This window comes from Cupressus sempervirens, chromosome 2 (assembly GCF_028749045.1).
Source record: "Cupressus sempervirens isolate cs-2001-9-10 chromosome 2, ASM2874904v1, whole genome shotgun sequence".
NCBI classification, from domain to species: domain Eukaryota; kingdom Viridiplantae; phylum Streptophyta; class Pinopsida; order Cupressales; family Cupressaceae; genus Cupressus; species Cupressus sempervirens.
In genome coordinates this window covers 411,757,966-411,782,671 of record NC_143119.1, presented here as the reverse complement: position 1 = coordinate 411,782,671, position 24,706 = coordinate 411,757,966, and the positions used below count along the sequence as shown (strand labels likewise).

The 24,706-nt window shown below is 37.9% G+C and overlaps 1 protein-coding gene across 2 annotated transcripts in view; it reads right to left on the bottom strand.

The window, feature by feature from the left end:
- Positions 1 to 1,261: 1,261 nt before the first annotated feature.
- HCF173 (high chlorophyll fluorescence phenotype 173) overlaps positions 1,262 to 24,706 on the bottom strand; it is a 61,308-nt gene continuing 37,863 nt past the window's right edge. The window contains exons 8-15 of one of the 2 annotated variants that reach the window (XR_016359990.1): positions 2,837 to 2,926; positions 2,653 to 2,718; positions 2,358 to 2,414; positions 2,178 to 2,255; positions 2,039 to 2,086; positions 1,847 to 1,931; positions 1,550 to 1,739; positions 1,262 to 1,408 (exon numbers count right to left, since the gene is read on the bottom strand). Coding sequence is in view for 1 of the 2 variants with exons in the window: in XM_089813927.1 (XP_089670053.1) it covers positions 1,860 to 1,931; positions 2,039 to 2,086; positions 2,178 to 2,255; positions 2,358 to 2,414; positions 2,653 to 2,718; positions 2,837 to 2,926 (411 nt within the window). In the remaining variant the exon portion in view is untranslated. Of the gene's footprint in view, positions 1,740 to 1,846; positions 1,932 to 2,038; positions 2,087 to 2,177; positions 2,256 to 2,357; positions 2,415 to 2,652; positions 2,719 to 2,836; positions 2,927 to 24,706 lie in introns of both variants that reach the window. The other variant, XM_089813927.1, reaches the window with a different exon arrangement.

The window sequence follows — 24,706 nt, the reverse complement described above, 5'->3', positions numbered from 1 at the left end:
CGTTGATAACTTCTTATAGTTAATGGAATTTCTTATTCATGTTCAAGGAAATGGAAGACAGTTATTTCTGTCATGTTGTTTCAATATATTTTCTTTCCTTGTAAGATAAATTTTATTTTCCTATTTATTTCTAAGGAGTTAAAAGGATAAGTTCTTTGAGGTATCCAGTTAGCATTGAGGATGTCAAAGCTGGAGGCAATAAAGGTCGACTGTAGATGCTTGTATTCAAGTTTGCCCCAGAATCCAATGAATTTCAATGTCAAAAAATGTGCAAGTTGCTAAATTGCTAGGGGTAAGACTGCATGACTAGGGTGAGGTTCAGGACATGGTACAGAAAAGTGTTGTTGGAACAATCAAGCATGAGAGAGTTAAGATTGCATTGTTTGGTGTAAGGGTGGATAAATTAGCTACGATAACCAAGACAACTATCATGATTCAAAATGTTGAACAACTGTTAAGTTCTATTGATTCTGACATGGATATTCTGGAACAAAGTTTGTTAAAATCTTAGTCTTGCAAAGCTTATCTGGGCTTCTGTATAATGTAACAATAAGAGTGGAAAATGAGGGACATCATCGTGTATGGCTATATTGGTTGGCCTTCAAGTGGGATATTATTGTATGTGTATGTCCAGTGGTCATTTGACATTTCTTCTCCTCCTTGCCTTTTCATTCCCTTGATGTCTCTTCATATATGAACTAAACAATTTTATAAAATGATGGGTGCAGAGTTCGTATTATGATGTAACAGCGATTAGAAGCTAATGCCATGCTTTCCATTGATTTAGCCTTTAATTGTGAATCATATAATTCTTTATGCTCTGTCTATTTTTTATCGTCACTGTTTATGTCTTCTGTTTGATGTTATTTAATCTGGTCTGAATCCCAACATGGGGACTGATAAACCAAGGAATTATTAAAACATTTAGTTCGAGATAGCATATTGCAACAAATTTAGGCAAACGCAGTCACAGTTTCAATTCCACACAACCATGTTTGATTCAATTAGTGAAATTCAGAAAAGATGATCCTGTCTTGATAGTCAAAACAAAATTCAAAAGCTGATTTGAAATTAGAAAATAAATAAATATATATAATAGTTTTTAGAACATCACTCAAAATTTGCATCATATCAGTTACCACCATTTTGAAGTTGGTAGTTACTAATTTGACTATTCTATATTGTTTATTGGCCAGAAAAAATGAGTAATTTGTTTCTCTATTGTTGATAGATCCATTCATACACATAAAGCAAAGAGTCATTGGCAATATAATCTTTAGTTATATTGGGCAAGTTTTGAAATAAATAAAACCTTGAATACACTTGTGTTACAATCTTTTCAGAGGGAACAAATGCATTGAAGCAGGCTCAACTTGGAATCAACACACAAGAGATTTCTGAAAACCACCTGCACAACGTTGAACTTAGATGACGAGAAATGGAATAGAAGAGTTATGCTGGTTGGACATTGATAAAATGAGCAACACCAAAGGAATATAGAGACATCTTCTATGAGAAACATTTATAACATCAAAATCTTGGCACATACCTAGCTGAAGAGAAGTTGAATGAATGTCCTAAGAAATCTATACATGCCAAACTAGTATTACTCTTGAAGATATATTAGTATCTTGATGAATGGTTAGAGTTGCCTGTCTGTTCAAACATCAAGTATTTTTTTCTAGAACAGCAAGAGCTGGGGTCAAATAGTTGTTTGATTTGTCTGGTAAATGAGCAACCTGTTACAAGCATATCAGTTGATGTTAAGAATTATTGAAAAATAATCAAAGTATGTTTTTTAAGACATGGGTCAGATACGATGTCCATTCTTCTTCCTAATGCTCACCAGTTCATAAACATCAAGTATTTTTTTCTAGAACAGCAAGAGCTGGGGTCAAATAGTTGTTTGATTTGTCTGGTAAATGAGCAACCTGTTACAAGAATATCAGTTGATGTTAAGAATTATTGAAAAATAATTGAAGTATGTTTTTTAAGACATAGGTCAGATACGATGTCCATTCTTCTTTCTAATGCTCACCAGTTCATAAAGCCCTTGACCCTGCTCTGCAACATATTCATAGCAGACCTGAGAACAAGGCAAACCATGCATTTAATTTTAAAAACATATTAACACAGACTAAAATAGCTATTGAATGATATATATGACAGATACTCACATCAAAGCTCTTATTCCTTGCTGTTGAATCATGCAAGGCCTTTACACAAATATCTGCTACATCCGCGCAACTTATCCCCTGTGATCACAAAAGTTAACCTAATGTATAATCTTGAGAGAGGAAACTGGAACTGAAAATAATACAAGAGACTACAAGCTTTTATAGTATGATGTATCTGACCTGGGATATCCTGTTTCCCTGATCAAAAACAAGTGCACGCTGTCCTCCAGGTTCTTCCTACAAGAATTACAAACAACTTGCTAAATGTATTTTATATTACCTTCAAACAATTGAGAATGGATATGCAAGTAATCCAAATGTGGCCCTCCTGGATTGAGACCATTCTTTTGTATTTGTGTATTTGCATAGAAAATCAATTTGATTAATAGGAATGATTGCCATAAATGCACACTATCTTCCATGTACCAAAGTGGCTTTCAACTTCACCAATAATTAACATGGCAGAAAATCAAACCTGTAATGGGCCTGGACGAATGATTGTGTACCCAAGACCAGATATTCTCAGTGCATGTTCTCCAGCCTTTCAAATTCCAAGAGATTACATAAGGTTTAAAGTTTCCTTGGTGCAATAATTTTTTGTGCTTTATATATCTTAAAACAGTTTGACAGATGAAGAGATATTTTAGTACAATACTAACCTGCTTGGCTTTAACAACCTTCTCTCTTATAGTAGGTTCAATACCGGCTCCTGCACATGATACTAAAACAAAATCCGTTTCTTGTCCACTCTGCAAGCATATATAAATAATAAATATCAGGGAATGCCAGCTGCTAAAAAAACAAGCTTAAGACATCAAGATTGGATTTATTTGTGAGTCTTACTTAACTGATGATGTTTACAAGATTAGTAAACTGTTTTGTTTCAACTTTCATCATAAGGCATCCAGCATATAGCATTGCTTACTTAGGCAAGTGTTTGTATTCTATGGAATTAGGAGCATTAGGTTTCCAGTTTTCACATTCTATAATCAGTGTTATTTGTAAATATTTTGAGAAAACTTTAACTTAAATTTTTGCATCCAAATTTTCAATCTCGCTCAATGATTCATCATCAGGGTCTCAAGCAAGAGAGTTAGGATTGCAGAGTCCAGTTATATAATGCTTAAGATGCCACCGAGGGTGGACTATCTAGGGAAAAGCTGCTACTAATGTGAAATGTGTCAAAAAACTGGAAGTGAAAAAGGGTAGGGAGTAGTTTTGGTAAGATAATCAGGGTTTTAAGAGTAAAGTGACATAAAAATTTAAATAAAGTATGGCAGAATGAGATAAGTACAGTAAGAACTTTTAAAGAAAGATAACAAACAAAGATATCCTAAATACTGTTAGAATCTGAAAAGATTAATAACCCAGAAAACTAGTGCAAAGAATAAATATCTAAACTATGAATGCAAATGATACAAAATCAAAATAGCAACACAGAGTTAGTCTCCAAGAGAGTAATGAAAATGCTAGAAGCAAAATAGCATTAAGAGGATGCAAAAATAAGATATGCAAATACAAGCCAGGTAGCATGCTTATATAGGCTAGGAAGAGGGAGGAGGTGGCAACACCAACCAATGAGGAGCAACCATCTATCGGACTAAAGATAACAAAGTATTTTCCCAAGATAGCTAATGGATGCTCACATGTAGAAAGGTGACACCTCACAACCATTCACCTAATAAGACATGCTTTATTAACCTAAGCGAGATTATTAAAAGTGTAGGAAAAACCTAGCAAAATAGGAAAAATAAAAACTACACTAACACCCCCCCATAAGCGAAGCTTAGGTGGATGTGGAAATGGGTCCCGACAAGTCAAACCTGATGAGGTACCCATGTACATAAGATTTCCCAAAAGAGAGAGAAAAGAGACCCCCCCAAAAAAAGTCAGGACTCCGAGTGAGAGGAAGAGGCCCCCCCAAAAGATAAAGCATCCCGCACCCCCAACAAAGCTCGCAAATGAAGAAACTTGCTCTCAGTGAAGGGTTTGGTGAAGATATTGGCGACTTGCTCGAAAGTCAGACAATAGCGAAGGTCAATGACATGACCATGGATGAGCTCCCAGATGTAGTGCATGTGGACCTCTATGTGTTTGGTCCGCTGATGATGAACCGGATTTCGTGAGATCTAAATGGCACTTTGGTTGTCACAAAATATGACTGATGGTCGTCTAATCTGGATACCAAACTCAGTGAGAAGATGTTGAAGCCAAATGGCCTCAGTGGCGGCATTTATAGCCCCTCAATACTCAGCCTCAGTAGAAGATAGAGCAATAGTAGACTTCTTTTTGCTCGACCAACAAACAGGACCTGACCCAAGTGAGAAGCTATACCCTAAAGTAGACTTGCGATCCTCAAAATCACCTGCCTAATCTGAATCTGTGTAGCCCACCAAATCAAGCTCAATACCTGCTGCGTAGTGAATCCCACAACTATGAGAACCCTGAATGTAGTGAAGGATCCACTTGGCTGCTTTCCAATGCAGCTCATGGGGCTCCTGCATGAATCGAGAGACCATGCCTACAGCATAGGAGATGTCAAGTCTCGTATGAGTCAGATAAATGAGACTCCCAACAAGTTGGCAGTACAAAGTGCCATCAACAAGTGGAGAAGAACATTGAGCCTCAAGTTTGACACCAGAAAGGAAGGGAGTCAGAGCAAGCTTACAATCAGCCATATGAAACCTCAAGAGTAAATCTAGAGCATACTTGGACTATGTGATGGTGATCCCAGAAAGAGACTGAAGGATCTCAATCCTGAGAAAGTAATGTAACAAGCCCAAGTCAGTCATCAAAAAACTGTCCTGAAGGGCCACTTTGACAGCCTTAATGGTGGGTGAAGAACTTCTTGTGATCAGCAAGTCATCAACATACAAAACCAAAAATAGAAGTGAATCACCCTGTTGCAAAATGTAGACATTAGGATCAGAATGGCACCGAGTGAACCCAACTGATAGAAGGAAGGAGTCCATCTTGGCATACCAGGCCCAAGGAGCCTATTTGAGGCCATAGAGAGACTTCCGAAGATGGCACACAAGTGAAGAATCCTGAAGGAAGCCCTGTCGCTGCTCCATATAGATCTCCTCATGAAGGTCACCATGAAGAAAAGCACTCTTCACATCCACCTGATGTACTTCCCAACGATTAGCTGCAATAATGGCAAGAACAATTCGAATGGAATTCATTCAGGCAACTGGCGCAAAAGTCTCAGAGTAGTCAATCCCAGGAGCTTGGGAAAATCCTTTGGCGACCAAGTGAGCCTTATGTTTGTCAACTGACCCATCTGTTGCAAATTTTTTCTGATAGATCCACTTACATCGAACAAGTTTTCTTCCTTTAGAAAGAGGGACAAGATCCCAAGTGTGGTTCCTCATCAAGGAACTATACTCTTCCTGCATAGCTGTATCCCACTCAGGAATACCAAAAGCCTCATGAAAGGACTGTGGATCTGAGGCAGTAGCAATGAAGACATGTGGAGCATCCTGGAATTGTGAATGAGTTTTCCTGGTGTCTAATGGATCCCCAACCCAATCACCTGCAGACTGCAATGTCTGTCTAGCCCAAAGTGGACAGGAAGATGGAGAATCTGGAGGGGAATCATTAACCTCTAAATGATGACTAGGAGAAGAAGGAGGTGAGTTCTCTGAATCACTTTCTGCATCAGAAGTAGAGGTAGAAGACTGTTCAGGCGAATCTAACTCATCAGAAGATCTGTCATGTATTCCAAGTGACTCTAATGTCAAGGTAGAACGAGTTGGAGAAGTGATAGAAAGCGAGCTTGAAGATCCCTCCTCAAACTGAACACTCCTCTCAATGAATAACTCATGTGTAGTAGGGTGGAGCAACCGATAACCCTTCACACCATCAGGATAACCTATAAATGTGCAAGGTCTGCTTTGCAGATCCAAGGCCTTACGTTTCTCTGTAGGACTGTGGGCCCATGCAGGGGAGCCAAAAACTCAAAAGTGCTTAACTGATGGTTTCCGACCGCTCCAAGCTTCAAAAGGAGTAACTCCCTTCAAGGCTCGGTGAGGAACACGGTTCTGGATATAGCAAGCACAGTTAATGGCTTCTGCCCAATACTGTGGTGCAAGAGATCTAGAGTGAATCATACAGTTTACCATTTCCTTCAAGGATCTATTCTTCTGTTCTGCAACACCATTTTGCTGAGGATTGTATGGAACTGAATACTATAAATCAATCCCCTCTGAAGTGCAAAATCTTTCAAACCGATGGTTGACATACTCACCACCATTGTCTGTGCGCAAAACCTTGATGGCTTTCCCAGATTGCTTTTCTACAAAAATTTTGAAGTCTTGAAAATGATCAAATACCTCTGACTTCTGTTTGAGAAAGTACACCCATGTATATCGAGAAAGGTCATTAATGAATGTGAGGACATATCAGGCCCTACTGAAAGAAGGATGTTGAAATGGACCAGCCAAATCACTGTGAACTAACTCTAGTATCTGTGAAGCTCTCCATGCCTTACTTTTGTCAAACTTTTCCTTAGGATGCTTACCAAGAATGCAACCTTGGCAAACACCTCCTGAGAATTGAACTGAAGGCAACCCCGTGACCATGCTTTGTTGGTTGAGCTGATGCAAATAGCGGAAGTTAAGATGGCCAAACTGCTCATGCCATAATTTACTCACATCATTAGAGTGAGTGAGCAAAACAGATGAAGAAGGATCAGGAACAAAGTGAGAAAACATAAAGTCGTGACTGATGATCTGCTCTCCCAACTACAACTATAGAATCACTATGCAACTCACGTATCTCCACTGAATCAGAAGTGAACTCAACCCACTTGCCTGAACCTGTGTGAGTGATCTGGTATATTGATAGGAGATTGGTTGATAATGAGGGTACACAAAGAACATCATGGAATGTGCCATCCCCCACATCAACAGACCCTCTCCCACACACCTCAATAAGAGTGTCATCACCTATCAAAATAGAAGGCATAGTACATGGCTCCAAGGATGCAAGTTCTTCCTTAGATGAAGCCATGTGGTGCGAAGCACCCGAATCAAGAACCCAAGTGGATGGTGAGGAAGCAACTGCAACAAGAGCCTTGCCCTTTCCTTTCCCCTTGTCGTTTTCTTTTGCCTTGTTAGACTCTTCATTAAAAATTTGTTTGATAGACTCAGGAACACTAATATTATTCTTCTCAAGAATGTATGTCAAGTGATCAATTTGTTTCTTCAAACATTTATGTTCATCATGACCGGGTCTTTTACAATAGGCACATTTAACCTTTTCTTTCTTAGGCTTATCGCCCTTAGAGGATGAGGTATCAATAGTTGCTTTTGAAGCAATTGGTATCTGATCCTTCTTTTCGTCACTATTATTTTGTTTCTCATCCTTACTATTGTTGTTTCTACTTTGTCATTTTTGTTCTTTTGTGCCTTGGTTGGCAGCTAAGGCATGTGACTTAGAGGACTTAAGAGTGCCCATCTGGATTAGCTTGTCCTGTTCTTGAGTGAGATTGACAGAAAAATCATCTAGAGATGGCATGGTGAATTGAGTACCAAGTGCACCCTTAGTAGCATAGAAGGTAGAGACAAACACAGAATATTCTGAACTTAGCTTAGAGAGAATGCTAAGAATCAGTTGTTCATCTTTCTTTTCAATTCCACATTATTTTAACTGCAGCCTTAGTGATTTCAATTTGGTGAAGAAATCTTGGATTGTGTTGAAATTGCCTGGACTTAGACTAATTAATTCATTTTCCAACATATGACCCCTCATTGAATCTTGTGTGCCAAATAGAGTTTCTAGCTTTGTCCATACTTCATTTGGTGTATCCAAAGACTCAATGTGAAATAGCAAGTCAGGAGAAATAGAAAAACACAATGTTCCATATGCCTCACCACATTTGTTAAACCACTTAGGCTTATCTTCATCTTTATCAAGTTCAGTTTCAAGTACCATAATTATCCTATTTAATCCCGCTTTCCTTAAGTGAATTATCATGCATGATTTCCACTCAAAGTAATTGTATGGAGTTAGGATGGGCATATTTGTTTGATCCATGATGAAGAAATGCAAAGAAGAAATGCTAAAAAGAAGAGAACCCAGCCACGACAATGCCCCCCCCCCCCCCCCCCTTTTTACTCAATCAAAGAACCCCCCCCAAAAGAAATATAATTTGGCACTTTATTTTAGTGCGTTTACAACTACCACTAGAAAGAAATACTTAGTGGTCTTGATTTCAATGCATTACAAACCCTCATGAAGAGCATATGCTGAAAGTGAAACTTAGGCACAATAATCAAGGAAACAAATAGCACCACTGTGATCTACTCGAAAAATCATGCACTTTCAAAAAAAGAATCGCCTCGATACGAGGTCGTATGAGAAAGTTATGATTCTTCGAAGTTTTCAAAACGAGAATTGTGCACAGTTACAACCAAGAATCTGCAATTTCTGAAAAATTTATGCATGAAAATAAAAAAACAACTCTACTAGTGGATAGAGCACAAAAAAATAGCCAAGGCCATAACAAGAATCGTCAAAATCGGAGTCCATATGAGCAAGAACGAGACATTTGAAAACTACGTTCAAATTTGCGACTGCCAACGGAGAGGGGTACAGCTGTATCTTTCCACGCTCGATCTTGCAAAATATATAGATTGCATGCAAAATCTAAGAGATACCCAGATGGTTTTTTGGGACTGTGAACAAAACCCAGAAAGCGTTTTTCTTGTTGATGTACAAAAGATGTTGCTGTAGTGTAAATCAGACACCTTTAACAGTAAAAAACGGCTTCAAAAATCAAGAAACGACCCCAGCAACCAAAATATGACATGCAAATGCTGGATCAGCTTCCTAAGTCCATCAATGGCATGCTGGAACCTACAATACTGATCGAAAACTCCAAATATGCAAGTTGGTTGTCAGATTTGAGATTGAAACCCCAAAGAAAAACCATTTTTGTCAAAACTTTTCTGATTCTCAAGATCATCCAAAGATGCAAGAGAAGAGCATACTTCGTTTTTCAAAAAACTACAATAAAATTTATTAGTCCCCCCTGAATCTCTCAAATAAGGAAACTAAAATCTACTCTTGCACATAGAAAAGCTCTGATACCATGTTAGAATCTAAAAAGATTAATAACCCAGAAAACTAGTGTAAAGAATAAATATCTAAACTATGAATGCAAATGATACAAAATCAAAATAGCAACACAAAGTTAGTCTCCAAGAGAGTAATACAAATGCTAGAAGCAAAATAACATTAAGAGGATGCAAAAATAAGATATGCAAATACAAGCCAGGTAGCATGCTTATATAGGCTAAGAAGAGGGAGGAGGTGGCAACACCAACCAATGAGGAGCAACCATCTATCAGACTAAAGATAACAAAGTATCTTCCCAAGATAGCTAATGGATGCTCACATGTAGGAAGGTGACACCTCACAACCATTCACCTAATAAGACATGCTTTATTAACCTAAGCGAGATTATTAAAAGTGTAGGAAAAACCTAGCAAAATAGGAAAAATAAAAATTACACAAACAAATACGTCTATCCTAAGTTACCAAATTTCTCTAAAACTTTAATAATTGAAGTATGGAACATGTCCAGAATAGAGATTGGAATTGACTCATTTGGGGATTCAGTCAAGGAACAAATCTTTTGAAGTGGAACTACTTGGAACTAAACCAGGGTGTACCTAAACAATTCCAAGTGCATTGGAGAATGATTTCAAAGTAATTCTAACTGTTTCCAAATGACACATGCCATTTCCAATGCATTTTTTTCTTTGACTCTTGACCTTCAAAATATTGCTGTAAACCTTGGGCTGAAATTTATTTATGATTATATGTAGGGTTAAGCTTTGAAATTGTGTCACAATTGCCCATGCTAAAGTGCTGCCAAACATTCATCAATTGCTGATACAAAAGAAGATCACTGAGAAAGCAGCTTCTCCCAAGGCCAAGTCACCCAAAATGTGGGAACACATTTTTTTTCCTGAGAGCTTTGATGTTTATGAACACTACCACTTTGTAGATGGCATTAATTGCCCAAATGTAAAACCATTAACCCCGCTGTCAAGCTGTTTTGTTTGTTAATTGGTGAGGATCAAATAATCCACAATAATTGTATATATTTAGAACCCTTGTGAGTTGTTTATCTTAAAAAGAGGTGTATTAGGTTACTCTAAGCGGGTACTTAAAATTAAATTACATTTAGTGTTAGCTGTGACTTGTGAAATGTGTAAGAGTTAATAATTTAAATCTAAATTCTACTTGGAGTTAATCTATGATCTGCTATGCTCCCGGAGTTTCAGGGACAAGGACTATTTAGGGGAGGGGTATGTATTTTCGAAATATGTACAGTTTAGGGCCAATTTTTAGGGGACAGTAGGGGGCAGTTATTTAAAAAGGGGGAATATATATATATATATATATATATATATATATATATATATAGAGAGAGAGAGAGAGAGAGAGAGAGAGAGAGAGAGAGAGAGATGTATATCATGGCATTGATAAACCAATTACCATAGAGATTTTAGAAGCTTGATGCATAGAAAGTTAACAGAATTCAAATACTTCCATCGTCAAAATATGGCACACGTATAGCAAAAATGCCCAAAGGCTCCACAGTTCATGCATGAAATGACATGAAATATTGAAATGAGACATACTACAAATCTATAACTAAACTATTAAATAGTAAACATAGAGGTCCAACTCCATAATCAGCTGTCCGTAATAATCATAATGTCAAGAAATAAGAAAATACATGGCTGTCCATAATCAGCACATGGTAGGTATAAGAATCTAAATGAAAATCAGAACAGAATCTTCGTAGGGTGAGGATCTTCCTCATCCAATGGATCTGCAAAAAATCCTAGAGGTGTGTCATCCTCCTCAAACTACATATCTTCTATGGGATTGACATGCCAACGTTAGACCAGAGTTTGACATTACTCATTAGTCTGTTGATCTTGTAGCCACAATACATTGTGAACAACCACTAACTTCTCCAATCATCTAGAGGTAACAATGTTCCTCTTGACTAATTGGATGAAGCTATATGTGGACTAATTCCTCTCTGCAGCAGAGGAATTGGCAACCTATAAAAGAAGAGAAATGACAAGTTTTCTAAGCTCTAGTGCATCCCTACCATGCCACATCCACCATCCAATAGGGTCATTTTGAGCTAATGTAGCTCTATCCATGGTCACCTCTGATCTACGAAAGATTGGACTACAAAGATTGGAAAATGCAAGCCACTGACACACCGTGGTTGAATGAGTACAGACCATGGATGAATGAGTGACTACTTGTACAACATTAGCAGATCCAACGTCTTTTATAGCATCTCTCAAAATCTGAAATTGGAAGGTTTCATCCTTCCTTTTCCCCCAAAAATGTACAGCTCTAAGAAAATAAGAAATTGCTATGATAGTGACAATAAGATTGATGAGTGGTCGATGTTTGGTATAAGTCCACCCATCCATGATGATAAAGCATCCATCCATCAATTTGTCTCATATCCTCCATCAAAATACTCACTTTGAAGTACTCTTATCAAAAAGGTGGCAAGTAGTTTAGTTTCTCTAGGTGGTACAAATGACGGACCAACAAATTAAACAAATCAGCAACATTGGTTTTTCTTTGAGTCTTTTTTACTTCCCTTTAGTAGAAATGGGAGTGGGCATTGTTGGGTTCTATAATAAAAAATAAGATGAACAACGATAAAAAACAATGAAGCTAGGACACAACATATTATACTAGGGAAATGCTCCAACTTGAGGGAGAAAAAAACCCAGCCATAAAAATATCACTTTATTGATGAATAAGAAGAGGTTTAAAATATAATTTGCCCAAAAATAAGGCTCCAACTAAAGTGATGATTAACAACACTCCTATAATTTGCAAACAATAATAAATAATGCATTTGTATCAATGTTGAGAACCAAAGGACATTAATCCAAACTATCTCTCACCAAGTGAATTCCTCTAGAAAGAACATATAAAATTGCCTTGACTCTATGTTGTCTTGTTGTTACAAAGTGAAGATTATTCATTGTCTTGTCCCTTCAAAGTGAGAACCCTTCGCCGTCTTCAATAAAAAATACATTATTTATATATATTAGATATAGGAAAGAGATATAGCTCCTAATGCGATATCTCCAACACTCCCTCTTAGCTAGGGAGGTATCTTTCTAGATATCCATGCCATGGAATCTCTCAACATGATACCCAAAACGGCTACACCCATTTGTGGAAAAGATTTTTATCACATAATCTCTCAACATGATAATATTGTGGAATCACTCAACATGACATCCACCATGGCTACTCCCATGTGTGGAAAGAAACATATACACAAGCTCACATCATGAAGTCACTCAACATGATGTCGTTATGGAATCTCTCAACATGATGTCCACTATGGCCACTCCAATGTATGGAAAGAAGCATATACACAAGTGCTCGTCAAGGATTCACTCAATGTTATATCATCATGGAATCTCTCAACATGACGTCCACCACGGCTACTCCCATGTGTGGAAAAGGAAAATGTCTCAAGGGCTTTCACCTCATATTTCTCTCGCATAGAGAAGTATACACTACAAGGGATTTCACCTCATATATCTTTGTCACAAAGAACTATAGATTACATGGATTTCCACCTCATATTTCTCTCTCATAAAGAAATAGACATTACAAGGGTTTTCACCTCATATTTCTCTATATAGCATATGATAAGAGCAATTGATGCAAAGGCTCCCTCTCAACATAGGGGCCCTCCCAGAAAGGGAGGCATTCTCACAACTTTAATCATCACAATAAATTCTAGTTGGTTCCAATGTTTGACCAAACAAGCTTTCAATGACACTGCTTCTTGAGCTTGCTGATACTCTGCAAAGGACTTGGAACTCTCCCGTAATGTCCCACGCGTGGGTGGTGTGACTTAACAACCATGTGTTTGGGGTCTGCGTAGCTAGGGGGTGGTCCTTGCCCTTGGATGCTCTAGTGGAAGGGAGACATGCTCTGTTGTCACAACCCTTTTTCTTGATCTTCGATATTTCTTTCTGCATATTGTTGATGCCCTAAGAGGTTTTTTATTGCTCAAAGAATAGCTTTGATGCCCTAAGTGGTTTTGTAAATGCAAACTAGTGGTTTTGTTTGTATTGTGCCCTAGATGGTTTTAAGTGCAAGAGAAAGTCTTACTATTTACCTCAATGGTTTCAGATTGAAACAAAGGATTTCATTTAATGATATTCTAGTAAGTAAAATTGATAGTTCTTGTTGTCTATGAAATTGAATGATCCAATGATGTAATTCATGTTGTAATTATTCTAATTGAGTATAACTAAATTTTGTTATATATCTGAAAAGTATTAATATTTAGTTTGATTGCAATTGGTCTAACTACTTGTTCTAGAATTGGACACAAGAGTATCATGGCCAATTATGAAAGGGAAAAGGTACCACCGGGAAAGAGGGATGCTGAATGGTTGTGTCCAAAGATAATCCAAGGGTTGGAAAGATCTGACATCATAGAGTCAGTGTGTCTAGGTGGCAAAGGTCCTTAGGATGTAGAAATGTTGATTTATGTCTTCCCTTTCCTAGGCAAACTTGAAACACATTTATCAAAATCTTTTTTTCTCTTTTACCACCTTACTACCTTTTAAGGTTGAGGAATTTCTCAAGTTATTACATTTCGTTGAAAAATAATCCTTTCTACCTACTTCACCTTTACTTGGGTCACGTTACATTTGTTGTTAGAACTTAGAACAAATTAGAGTTATTTTAAAACAAAATTGAATTTAATATTAATACCAAACCTTATATTATGTTTCAGCCTGAATTTATGTGTTCATTTAATTTAATCTTCAACTTAAGATGTGTCAATACTTTTATGCGCTCAATTAACATTTGGCCAGGAAGCCATTTGATTATAGGAAGCTACCATTATAATCATCGCTAAGGTTGATGAAGAAGAGGCATTTGCAAGAACATGATGGGTGAGTGGCCAAGCATCCGGGCCACCTCACATCATCCGACAAAAAGGATTGTCCATGTCCTTGCTACAAGGATGAACTGATAGATAAGAATGCATTGTAGGAAGTATGAAGCAGGAAAAAAGATGGGCACTCTTATTTGCGGTTTTCTTAGTGGAAGTACAGTTGTGAAGTAGAAAGGAGAAGAAAAGTTTGGCAATGGAATGTTCTTAGTTGTTTAACTATCTTTACGTATCAATGAATCCTTTGTAGTATAGTACAAAGAGTGATATCAATGCCATAGATCTGGTAACTTGTAGGGTATGTAATACTCTACCATAATTCTGTTAATCAACTGTGTAAAGGAAGGAAGCAACACTGACGGCGATAGAAGCTGGAAGATGTTTCATTTGTGTTTGAGGACATCCTTCTAGCACTTATTCAGAGAAATCTTTCCACTTCAGGAAAGTGTTGTTAATATTAAACTTCAAGTTGGAAGAGCCATATAATAAAGTAGTGGGCCCAACCTTATTTATAACGTAGTTATGCATCTTATTTGTTTATGTGAGGCTCTTAGAAAAAGACAGGCTCATCTCTAACATTCTAGACTTTAGAAAAATTAATGAATGTCTTTTTATCATTCTTGAACCATAGTAATGCATGAACAACTTATATTGTACAAGGTTTAGAGAGTAATGAAATGCAGCCAAACTGTAAGTTGAGCACGAGGAGAACGGGTATTAATGCAATTCATGCAAGTAGGTTAGGTTAATCTTTGAACTGCACTAGTTAACCATGACAGTTTATATCCTTTCTGAATATTGTCCTTAACACTTTTTTTGTTTCTTTAAAACTGTCTAAAATCTTCTTCTTAAGCGCAAATAAGTACATTATTATATACAAGCCAGAACTAAGAACATGGGAGATGGAATTCTATTTTGAAATTTGAGTTCTGTCCAAAATTCACCTTATAGCAACAGTTTCTGAAATATAGTTCTAAAGAACGATAGGGGCTAATCTTCCCTTCTATTTATTCTAAATTTAAAATATAGCCAAGAAAATATTTCTTCCAAGCTACCATCTTGTCAATTTTTCTTTCATGAATAAGGCAGGATGGTGGCGAATAAGTTATTATAAAGACTAGTATTCTTAAGTGCATTTATATAGATTATGTTAGGAAGTGGATATTTCATGCTCTAGAGAACAAAGAATCGAAACAGAGCATGCATGTCTTCTCTAAAACTATAGAACAATTGTGTGCAAAGCTGGTTGGCAACATGTACAGTCAAGAAAGAAACATAAGGTTGAGACTTTCACACTCAATGCAATGAGCTTTAAAAACATATTATACCCATCTTTGTGTGTCCCAAAAGACCTCAGGGCTTCCCATGACATGAGACTAGCCTAAGCTGACCCGAACCAAGTACTGAAAATTAAGATTGAGACCAAGCTTAGAAGGTCTAGAGTGTACCTCTTTTTGTTTCCAGTTAGGAGAAGGAGAGTTATGTGCAAGTGGGAAGGGCGAGAAGTTGACAATAATCCAAGTAAAGCTTTGGCCAAGGTGGATAACTGGACGATAGTCAGAATAAGATCACCAGAAACAACCGTAGTCAGGTATCATACAAGTTGGTAGATTGGCTATAGAGTATGATTGGCTGAGTTGTAGGTCATCTTACACTAGATCCTAGATACTTGACACAGCCATCCACCATCCCTTGCAAAGAGTCGAGCTTACTTCAAGAATGAAGTGGATAAGAGGGATCAAGTCATGATCCATGGTTGGGTGGACAAATGCCTCAGTGATATTCTACTAGCTGCAAACAAGTCTTCAAGAGATATGTTCCAACTCAAGAATTCTAGTAAGGTTTTTTCTTCCTCGTCTTATGTAGTATTTTATTTCAGTACTACAATTCAGTATTACAATTTAAAAAGAAGAAAGACAGATCTCTTGTGTATCTAAATATAATGTACATTTTTTTCTTTCAGTTCTTATCATAATTGCTTGCAAGTAGAGAAGTAGAACTTATTGAATCTTCTTGTTGTTTCAATGAAAACTAGCTGTTATCTATTTGAGATATTAGTTATAACAGTAAATCTTTGTTACAGGTTTGTCTTGTTGCATATGGTATCAGAGCGCTAGGTTCAACACTCAACCTAGGCTAACCTAAACCTTAAACTGGAACTAAAACTGACTTTGAAATTGTGGATTCTTCCAAGATGCTGATCATGATTAGAACCAAATAGAAAAGAGTCTGAGAGCCTTTGACTATCAAGTTCGCTAGTGCATTATATAAAGACTTTGATTATTCCTAAGTAGCGACACTAGCTGATGATAAAACCTTGGCAGCTTCCATCACCCGAATCAAATGCCAGAGAAGGGTGTGGACTCCTGAAATAAGGGTAGAAGTTAAAGCTGCTCTATTGGCTGAACATAAACAATCTTCACAGCCTAAAACTGAAACTGAAACTTTGGACACAGGAAACATCACCTTATAAGCGAGAATGCAACGTATTGCAAATTCCTATTCCAACTACTCTAACACCATCTTCCACTCCATGGGTAGCAACCCTAGGCTTCAAACTTATACCTCTGATTATGAGGGTCAAGAAGAGCCCATCACAGAAAGTGAAGGTGAATAGGAATGTAAAGGGAGTTCCTAGAAAGGACACCACAAACTATGCAAAAATGGAGACACAATTTTGTTGTGACCCTATAAAGGGACGTATTTTTTTTATGAATAAAAGGACCAATCTTGTTGTGTGTAAATATTTCATCACTGTGCTTAGCTATCATGTATGTTTTGTAATATTGTTGTATGAAATAATAGTAATAAAGTAAATAAAGGCTTTTATTATTTTAGGTTATACAAAATGGTAGAAATCCAAGATGGGCCACCTAATTTGAACCTCAAGCAAACTTGATCAGTTACTGTTAATGCTTGTTCAGCCCGTAGCTGAACAGAAAAGAAACATATAATCAATGCAAAATACTATTATTCATTATCAAATGCTTTTCGTACACAACAATGATAATGATGCCAAAATACATAAGTGTTCACGACATTTATAATGTCTAAAACGGTGCCAGTGAAATGACACAACCGTGTTTGCACCAGTAATTGTCTAACTACCCTTTTTGCCGGACAACATCATCCACCCAAAAAAAGAAATGTCGTCTCCTAGCTACTCAAAAACTAACAAGAATAGGAGACAACAACATACAACATAGAAATAATATAGACTAGGGAGGAGGTTGCGTCCCTGAAGTGCTTTGCTATCGACGCAACTCATACACTTGATCAATATGGATGCGTTATTTTTTTCTACGTCTGTGTGTTAACCTCCACAGCCTCCTTCAAAAGAAGCACTGTGCCCATGGCCTGGACCTTAGCTGTCTGCAATTCTTGCTCGACCGCCTATAATTTTTGTTCGACCTTCTCCTTGTCTTGCAAAAACATTGTGCACTCGGCTGCCCATGCTACCTATTGGCTAACCAATTCAGCAACTAACTTCACCCTAGTTTCCCTTTCAACTGTCATAGACCTCTCAGCTACGATTCTCTCTGATGCTCTATCTGCCTCTGCACACCTATGAGCATAGTAGATGCCTTTATATACTCCCACTATCTCGTGTACCAGCTTCTCCATAGGAGTGTTGCATGGTCCCAACTCAGGCTCTGTAGCCCAAGCAACCAACATCTCTGGTGTTTCCATTGTTGGTCATCCCCTGACCTCAAAGCAGAAGCGAAAACACTTAGGAAAAACTCCCTGAATATAGGCTTGGATCAAATGTAACTCCTTCCTACAAGTCAAAGCCTGATATGCAATAATGCGTCCTTTCTCCATCACAACTTGCATAGCTTTGATGTATGCCTTGCATCTATCCTCATCTGACCCATAATCCTCTTTTCCCAAATTGTCGATATTCCACTCCCTCTCGGTATCTATCTCTGCCTCTTTTGCGGTAGCCACGTCCACATCCAATGTCACCTCCTCCTCTCCGGGCGCATCCTCGAACTATGGTACTCTCACCTCCTGTGGCTCTAATATGGTAGCTTCTCCTAGGGATACCTCTCCATGCCTTGGGGACTGAATGGAGGGACTGACCTCTACAAGAATGAGTCGAAACTGCTATCGTAGGAATGCACTGGCTTTGTCCATCACCTCAATCTTCTTGGGTTGTGCTGCCTGTGTCGTCTCCATACTCTCAACTGGCTATGTTGGTTGTGCTGTCAATGTTGGTTGTACTGGCTGGGTCGGTTGGGTCTCAACCAACAAAGAGGAAGATATGGTGACCATAGCATTAGAGCCAATCACATCTAGGTGAACCCGAGGTTCAGGCTCTGGCACTTGCATCTCTACTATCTCTGTTGCTGGTGCAATTGGATCGGGTGAAACATTCTGTGGAGTCATAAAATTGGCCGTGGCCGTCTATGGAGTCATAACATCTGTCGTGGGCATTGGTAAAGTCATAACATCCGTCATGGCTATCGGTGGAGTCATGATAATTGGCACATGTCTTTGGCCAAACAGAGGAATGAGCGAGGTAGTGGCTGTCAAGTGTGCCGAAGTTGGCAACTAGGGAGGGGTGAAAAATGTGGATCCGCCGATTGATGTGTCACTGCCAACTTCTACCGAGGTACTCTCTTCCTTGGAATCGGCCCCACTGCTCTCTGTGGTTTCCTCCCTTCCACTGTCTGTGGCCATGTTTGCCTCCAATCCCTACAATACTTTCTTTTGACTGGCCGCGGTTCCACCCGTATCTAAATGTCTATTGTAGAATACTAGGGGTTCTCCTGGCGCCAACTTCCCCCTCAATGGAACTTCAAAGTCATCGACTGGAACTTGATGAAGGACCGCTTCCAAAAGCAAGTCGATGGCATGATGTGGCATGAAAAATGTCGAATGCTATAATGTCATAAACTCCTCCATCCTATTAGTGAGGACCGTGGCCCAATCATACACGGTATCATTCATGAATGTAATCTGCGGCAAGGCTATATCTGAGGCCCTACTTGCCCCCGTCAACCTGCTTTTAATTACATCCATAATACATCTCAAATGGCCCTCTCAAATGAAATCTCTCCATAGTCCTCGGCTCTTGGCACCCTTCACCAAAAACTCCATTTCCTCTAGTGTGACATCGCGGCCCACCAATTTCACCCAATACTCCTTACGTTCTTGTGACAACTTGTGATTCTTGGTCTCCACTTTACGACCTCCTTGACCAGGAATGCCAAAAAACCCTACTGAAATCTCACAATTTGAAAGAGATTGTCATACGGTACTTGTAAAAAAATGTACCTGTTTTGTTGTTCTTCTTGTACATTTCTTCTAGTTCTTAAGATCGATTCAAACAGCCGAATGGGGAATACCAGAAGTTGTATGGCCCAATGGACAGCGCTTGTATCAGAATTTGTTTGATTAAATTTGTATCCGCAGTCTCTTGCCACCATTTCAGGCACTCACTACCATTCAACCCTTCAAAGTTGAATCAAATTGAACTATGAGGTGTGACAGGTCGGCCTTCACTTTCTGCTTCTTACTATTGGATGTTGTCGGCCCTGCAACTCGGACTCCAGAAGCCAACACTTTCGCATTCTTTTCCATATTTGCCTTCAACTGATTTTTCCACTGCTTTCTTTTCCTTGCATACTCCATAGTAACAATCTCTTGTTTTGTCTTTTAATGTAACCAAAAGAAATGGTTAGGATTTGCTCTCTCTTTGTGTCTTCCATGGCAGTGCTTTTCCGGCAACAATGATTCCCACGTTGAATGTCCTTGCTGTCCTTTACTTCCCTGCGGATATTCTTTTCTTCCCGCGAACGCTATGCTTTGAAATATGATTCCTTTCCCCCAGAAAGTAGCTTCTTCCTTTTCTCCTTCAACAGATACTCTTCTTATAACTTCTTTTTCCGGAAAACTCTCTATCCTACCTGTGGCTTTACTTCTTTTCGAGTAACAATGGCTACAATGCTACAACATCTTCCCCACGGACATCCTTATTTCCTTTCCCACAGACCTGCTCTCCTTCGTTGCGGATGTAGACCTACTCTCCTTTCTCGTGGGCCTGCTCTTCCCTATCAGGTTTGATTGGATGAGTGTTTTTATCTTTACCATCGTCGGCTTTTATTCCCCATTGCTCGCGACGCTACTCATAGATGGAAGACTCGCCGGTTACTCGGCGAGTTTTATTTACCATCGTCGGCTTTTATTCCCCATTGCTCGCGACGCTACTCATAGATGGAAGACTTGCCGGTTACTCGGCGAGTATTTTGGGACGGCAAGTAAATCGCCCAAAAACTCACCTGTCAAAAAACTCGGCGTGAGTCCAAAAACTCGCCGATTTTAGCCAAAAACTCGACGAGTTAATGTTAAAAACTCGCAATTCAGGGAACCCGCGGCTAGTGACGCCTAAATAGGTCAAAATGCATTGTTTCTTTCATTTGTGTGGAGCAAAGAAGGTTTTAGTTGATTGAAAGTGATTCAAGGCAGATTGGAGTGGATTTTGGAGGATTCTAACCGGATTTAGAAGACAAATTTCTTTCCAGGTATGTTCATCTTATCATTGTTTGAAAACTTTTTATAGTTTTAAGCAAAGTTTTTATTGTTTTTGTTGTTGTTTGTAAATGATTTCAAATCATTTGAAAGTTGAAACCCTGGTTGTTCTAAACTTCTAGCTTCTAAGTTCTAACTCTAAGTTCTAACTTTGTTTATTCATTTTTCTATAAATTTATGTGTATTTAGGCATTTGGCCTAAAAATGCAAGAGATAAGACATGGCGATATGCCTATGAAGCTCCAAATGATGTTGGGAAAGTGATATGCATTCTATTTGAGAGAATTATTTCTGGAGACATAAACCGCCTCAAATACCACCTTGCAGGCATAAAGAAACATGATTCAAATCCTTGTCTCAAGGTAACTGATGAAAAAAAAAGATTCATCAATGCCCTACTTGCAGCTGCTGAAGAGAAAAAATTGAATAGGGAGAGGAAAAAATTAGTTATGAGGGCAGCCATAGCTGAATCTAAAGGAGCTCCTTTTGATTTGCAAGAGGAAGAAGAAGCACTTGAGAACATACTAGGATCTCTTCGTGGCCCACAGATCCGCAAACAAAATTTCTCTTTTACCGATTCCACTTCTTCTACATCTCCTACTTCTTCATCACCATCCCCATCAAGGATAGGGGGTTATTTTGTGCCCAGGAACACACTTGGAGCACAACCATCATTAGAGGGCATTGCATGGTTTAAGGAGGTGCATGAGCAAACTAATATTGCAGCATCTGATTTTTGGTTTTTCAACAATATCTCAATGAATGTCGTTGATAGTCCCTATAGGGTCAATCTGGTGAATGCAATGACAATATCAGGCAAAGGGTACAAGCTGCCTAATTGCAAGGATATGAGTGGAAGGTTAGTATTTTACTATTTAGTAATTGTAAATAATTGTGATTCACTTTAGTTCATTGTTATATTTTAAATCTTAATTGTTATAACTTATTTCCTATTTTTTACTAACACTTACACTTTATTTAATATTACACCTAAATTTTGTAGGTTGCTTGACAAAGCGGTTGGTAGGGCAACATTATTGATAGAAGACCAAAAGAAAGAGTGGAAGAAGTATGGCTGCACCATTTTATCTGATGGGTGGATAGATGGAAGAAGTAGAAACATTATTAATTTCTTGGTTGCTTGCAAAGATGATGTGGTCTTTTGGAAATTTGTTGATGCCTCCAACAAAGTGAAAAATGCAACCACATTGGCTTTAATGTTGGAGAATGTTGTCATGGAGGTGGGAATAGAAAATGTGGTGCAAATAATCACAAATAATGCAGCAGCATATGTGGCAGCAGGTAAATTTAATTTTTTATATTCGAATCAATATGAATCATGAATGTAATGCTATGGTATTATTCAATTTAGATTTGATGTAATTTGTAAATACTAAATATGAAAAGTTTGTAACTGATTATTGATTTTTTGCTAATCTTTTAGGTAGAATCCTCCAAGAGAGGCATCCCACACTTTTTTGGTCACCTTGTGCAGCACATGTCCTTGACCTTCTTTTGGAGGATATAGGAAAACTTGATTGGGTGAGTCAGTTGTGGAAGATGCTAGGCGAGTCACCAAATATATCTATAATCACCCATGGGTTCTCAATTTGATGAGAAAAGCCACTAAAGGCAAAGATTTGATGAGACCTGCTATAACAAGGTTTGCAACGGTCTTCTTTACGTTGCAAAGTATTTTTGACCACATATTGGCTTTGAAGCAAATGTTTGTGTGTGCTGATTGGGTTGCTTCACCTTACTCAAAGAAGCCCGAAGGAGAGGCTGTGGCACGGATAGTCTTTGATGATAGCTTTTTTGCAAAGGCTAAGGAGATTCTGGAGGTAACTTCAAAAATCAAAACATTATATTTTTAGTTTATTCAAGTTTCATTATCAATTCATAACTTACTATGTTATTAACTAATTTGTATTTTTCAAATTTCAAATGTAGATGTCTTTGCCCCTGGTTCTAGTCTTGCACATATGTGATGGGCAGCAATCCCCACTGGGAGGTCTTTATAAGGCCATGGATAGGGTGAAAGAGGCTGTTAGAAGTTACTATCATGGGGACAGTCTCAAATTTGACCCCATTTGGGAAATAATCATGGTTACCAGGAGACCCGTCTCCCCCCTAAAAGTGGCGTCTCGGAGACCGAGACGCGTCTCGGAGACTTTTCGCGTCTCCGGAGACCTCAAAAAAGGTTGGAGACTTCATGACGAAGTCTCCTGAAGTCTCCCCGTCTCCTAATCCAAAAAGTGAAGTCTCCCCGAAGTCTCCTGATAAAATATAGATGTAAAATATAATATTAAATAATTTTATATATTTTAGCCCTCATTTAAATGTTTTTAGTGCAAAAATCTAAGGTACTATATGAATTCCGTAAAAACTGCTTGGTGATGTACGTGACCTACAAGAACACGATACAAGTCTAAGACAACATATTGGAAGCTGTACAGGATTGCAGTAAAGATCCCAAATCACATAAATTTATGCGGCTGAGGAATTAGGGTGCAAAAACTGTTGTTAGTGCATTAGAAGATAGTATTACGTATGTTACAGAAATCTGATATGCAAATGCTTGATAATAGTATTATTCCTCATGAAAACCAAGCATCTATTTGCTGATAAAGACTGAGCGATAACAGTGATAGACTAGAGGTTTTATGTATGTTAACATGAATGTATTTGGTCCCATATTTCTGTTTTTTCAAGAGGATATCATGTTTCAGTTTGATGTATAAGTCGTATTTGTTATTCGTACCTGTTTATCTGCTGTTGGCAATATCCTAGTACCAATATAGGAATCTTTGTTAGTTGAATCTGTGTAACTGGAAAAAAAACACTATTACAAAATGATTTACTCCCTTTTAAACTAAGCAATCCTAACTCTTAGTTAGAAAATAGAAATCCTAAGTGTGTCTCTATGCATGCATTGATGTTGAATAATTCAATAATTTTCACAAATTTTTTGTAGCAATGCCAATTTTTCAGGTTTTAAAATCTATTTCAGTAATGTACTTCTGTATCTGACCACTTATTATTATTATAATCTTTGACAGTTTGACTCTATGAATCTATTTTAATTTTTAATGTGACAACACTAGTATTATTAATTTATTATTTACTTTAGTCTTTTAGTCTTACGGTATTACTATTTTGAAATTTTGGAATGTTGTATTTACTTTTAGTATTAGACTCTTTAAGTTTAAACTATTAAAAATTTATTTTAAAAAAAAAATAAAAAAAAAATTTGCCTTCTCCAAGTACCCCCGTCTCTTATTTGAAAAATTGTCGTACCGGTACCAGTACCAGTATCGGAGACCTCAAAGTCTCCCCGTCTCCCGGTGACCTTGGAAATAATTGATAGGAGGTGGAACAATATGCTCCACCAACCTATTCATGCAGCATGCTACTTCCTCAACCCCAAATTCAGGTACTATGACAATTGATTGTCCTTGAAGTTGGGATTTTACTAAGACTTTATTTTATTTTACTTTTTAAGGTTGTGTAGTAAGACTTGATATCATTTTCTATTTGTTTTAGGGCTGATGATTCCTACTCAAATCCTAATGGAGAGGTCATGGAAGGTCTCTCTAAATGCATTGAGAGAATGATATCAAGTGAAGAGGAGAGAGACTTTATTGTGACCGAACAACAAATCTATGTGGAATAGAGGGGTCCTTTGTTCTCTTATATGCTAGCAGAGAGAGCAAGATCTACTCAAGCACCAGGTAAAGCGTCAAACTTTAAAACTTTTGCTAATTGATAAGTTGTGCTTCTGATTTTTTTTTATTGCTTTATAACTTTTTTTATTTTGTTTTGCAGATTCTTGGTGGGCAAGTTGGGGTGGCAATACCCCTAATTTAAGGAAATTTTCTCTCGGAGTCCTATCCCAACCTTGTAGCTCATCCCATTGTGAGCACAATTGGAGCTTATTTGAGTCCATTCACACAAAGAAAAGAAACAGAATGACTCAAAAACGGCTTAATGACCTTGTTTATGT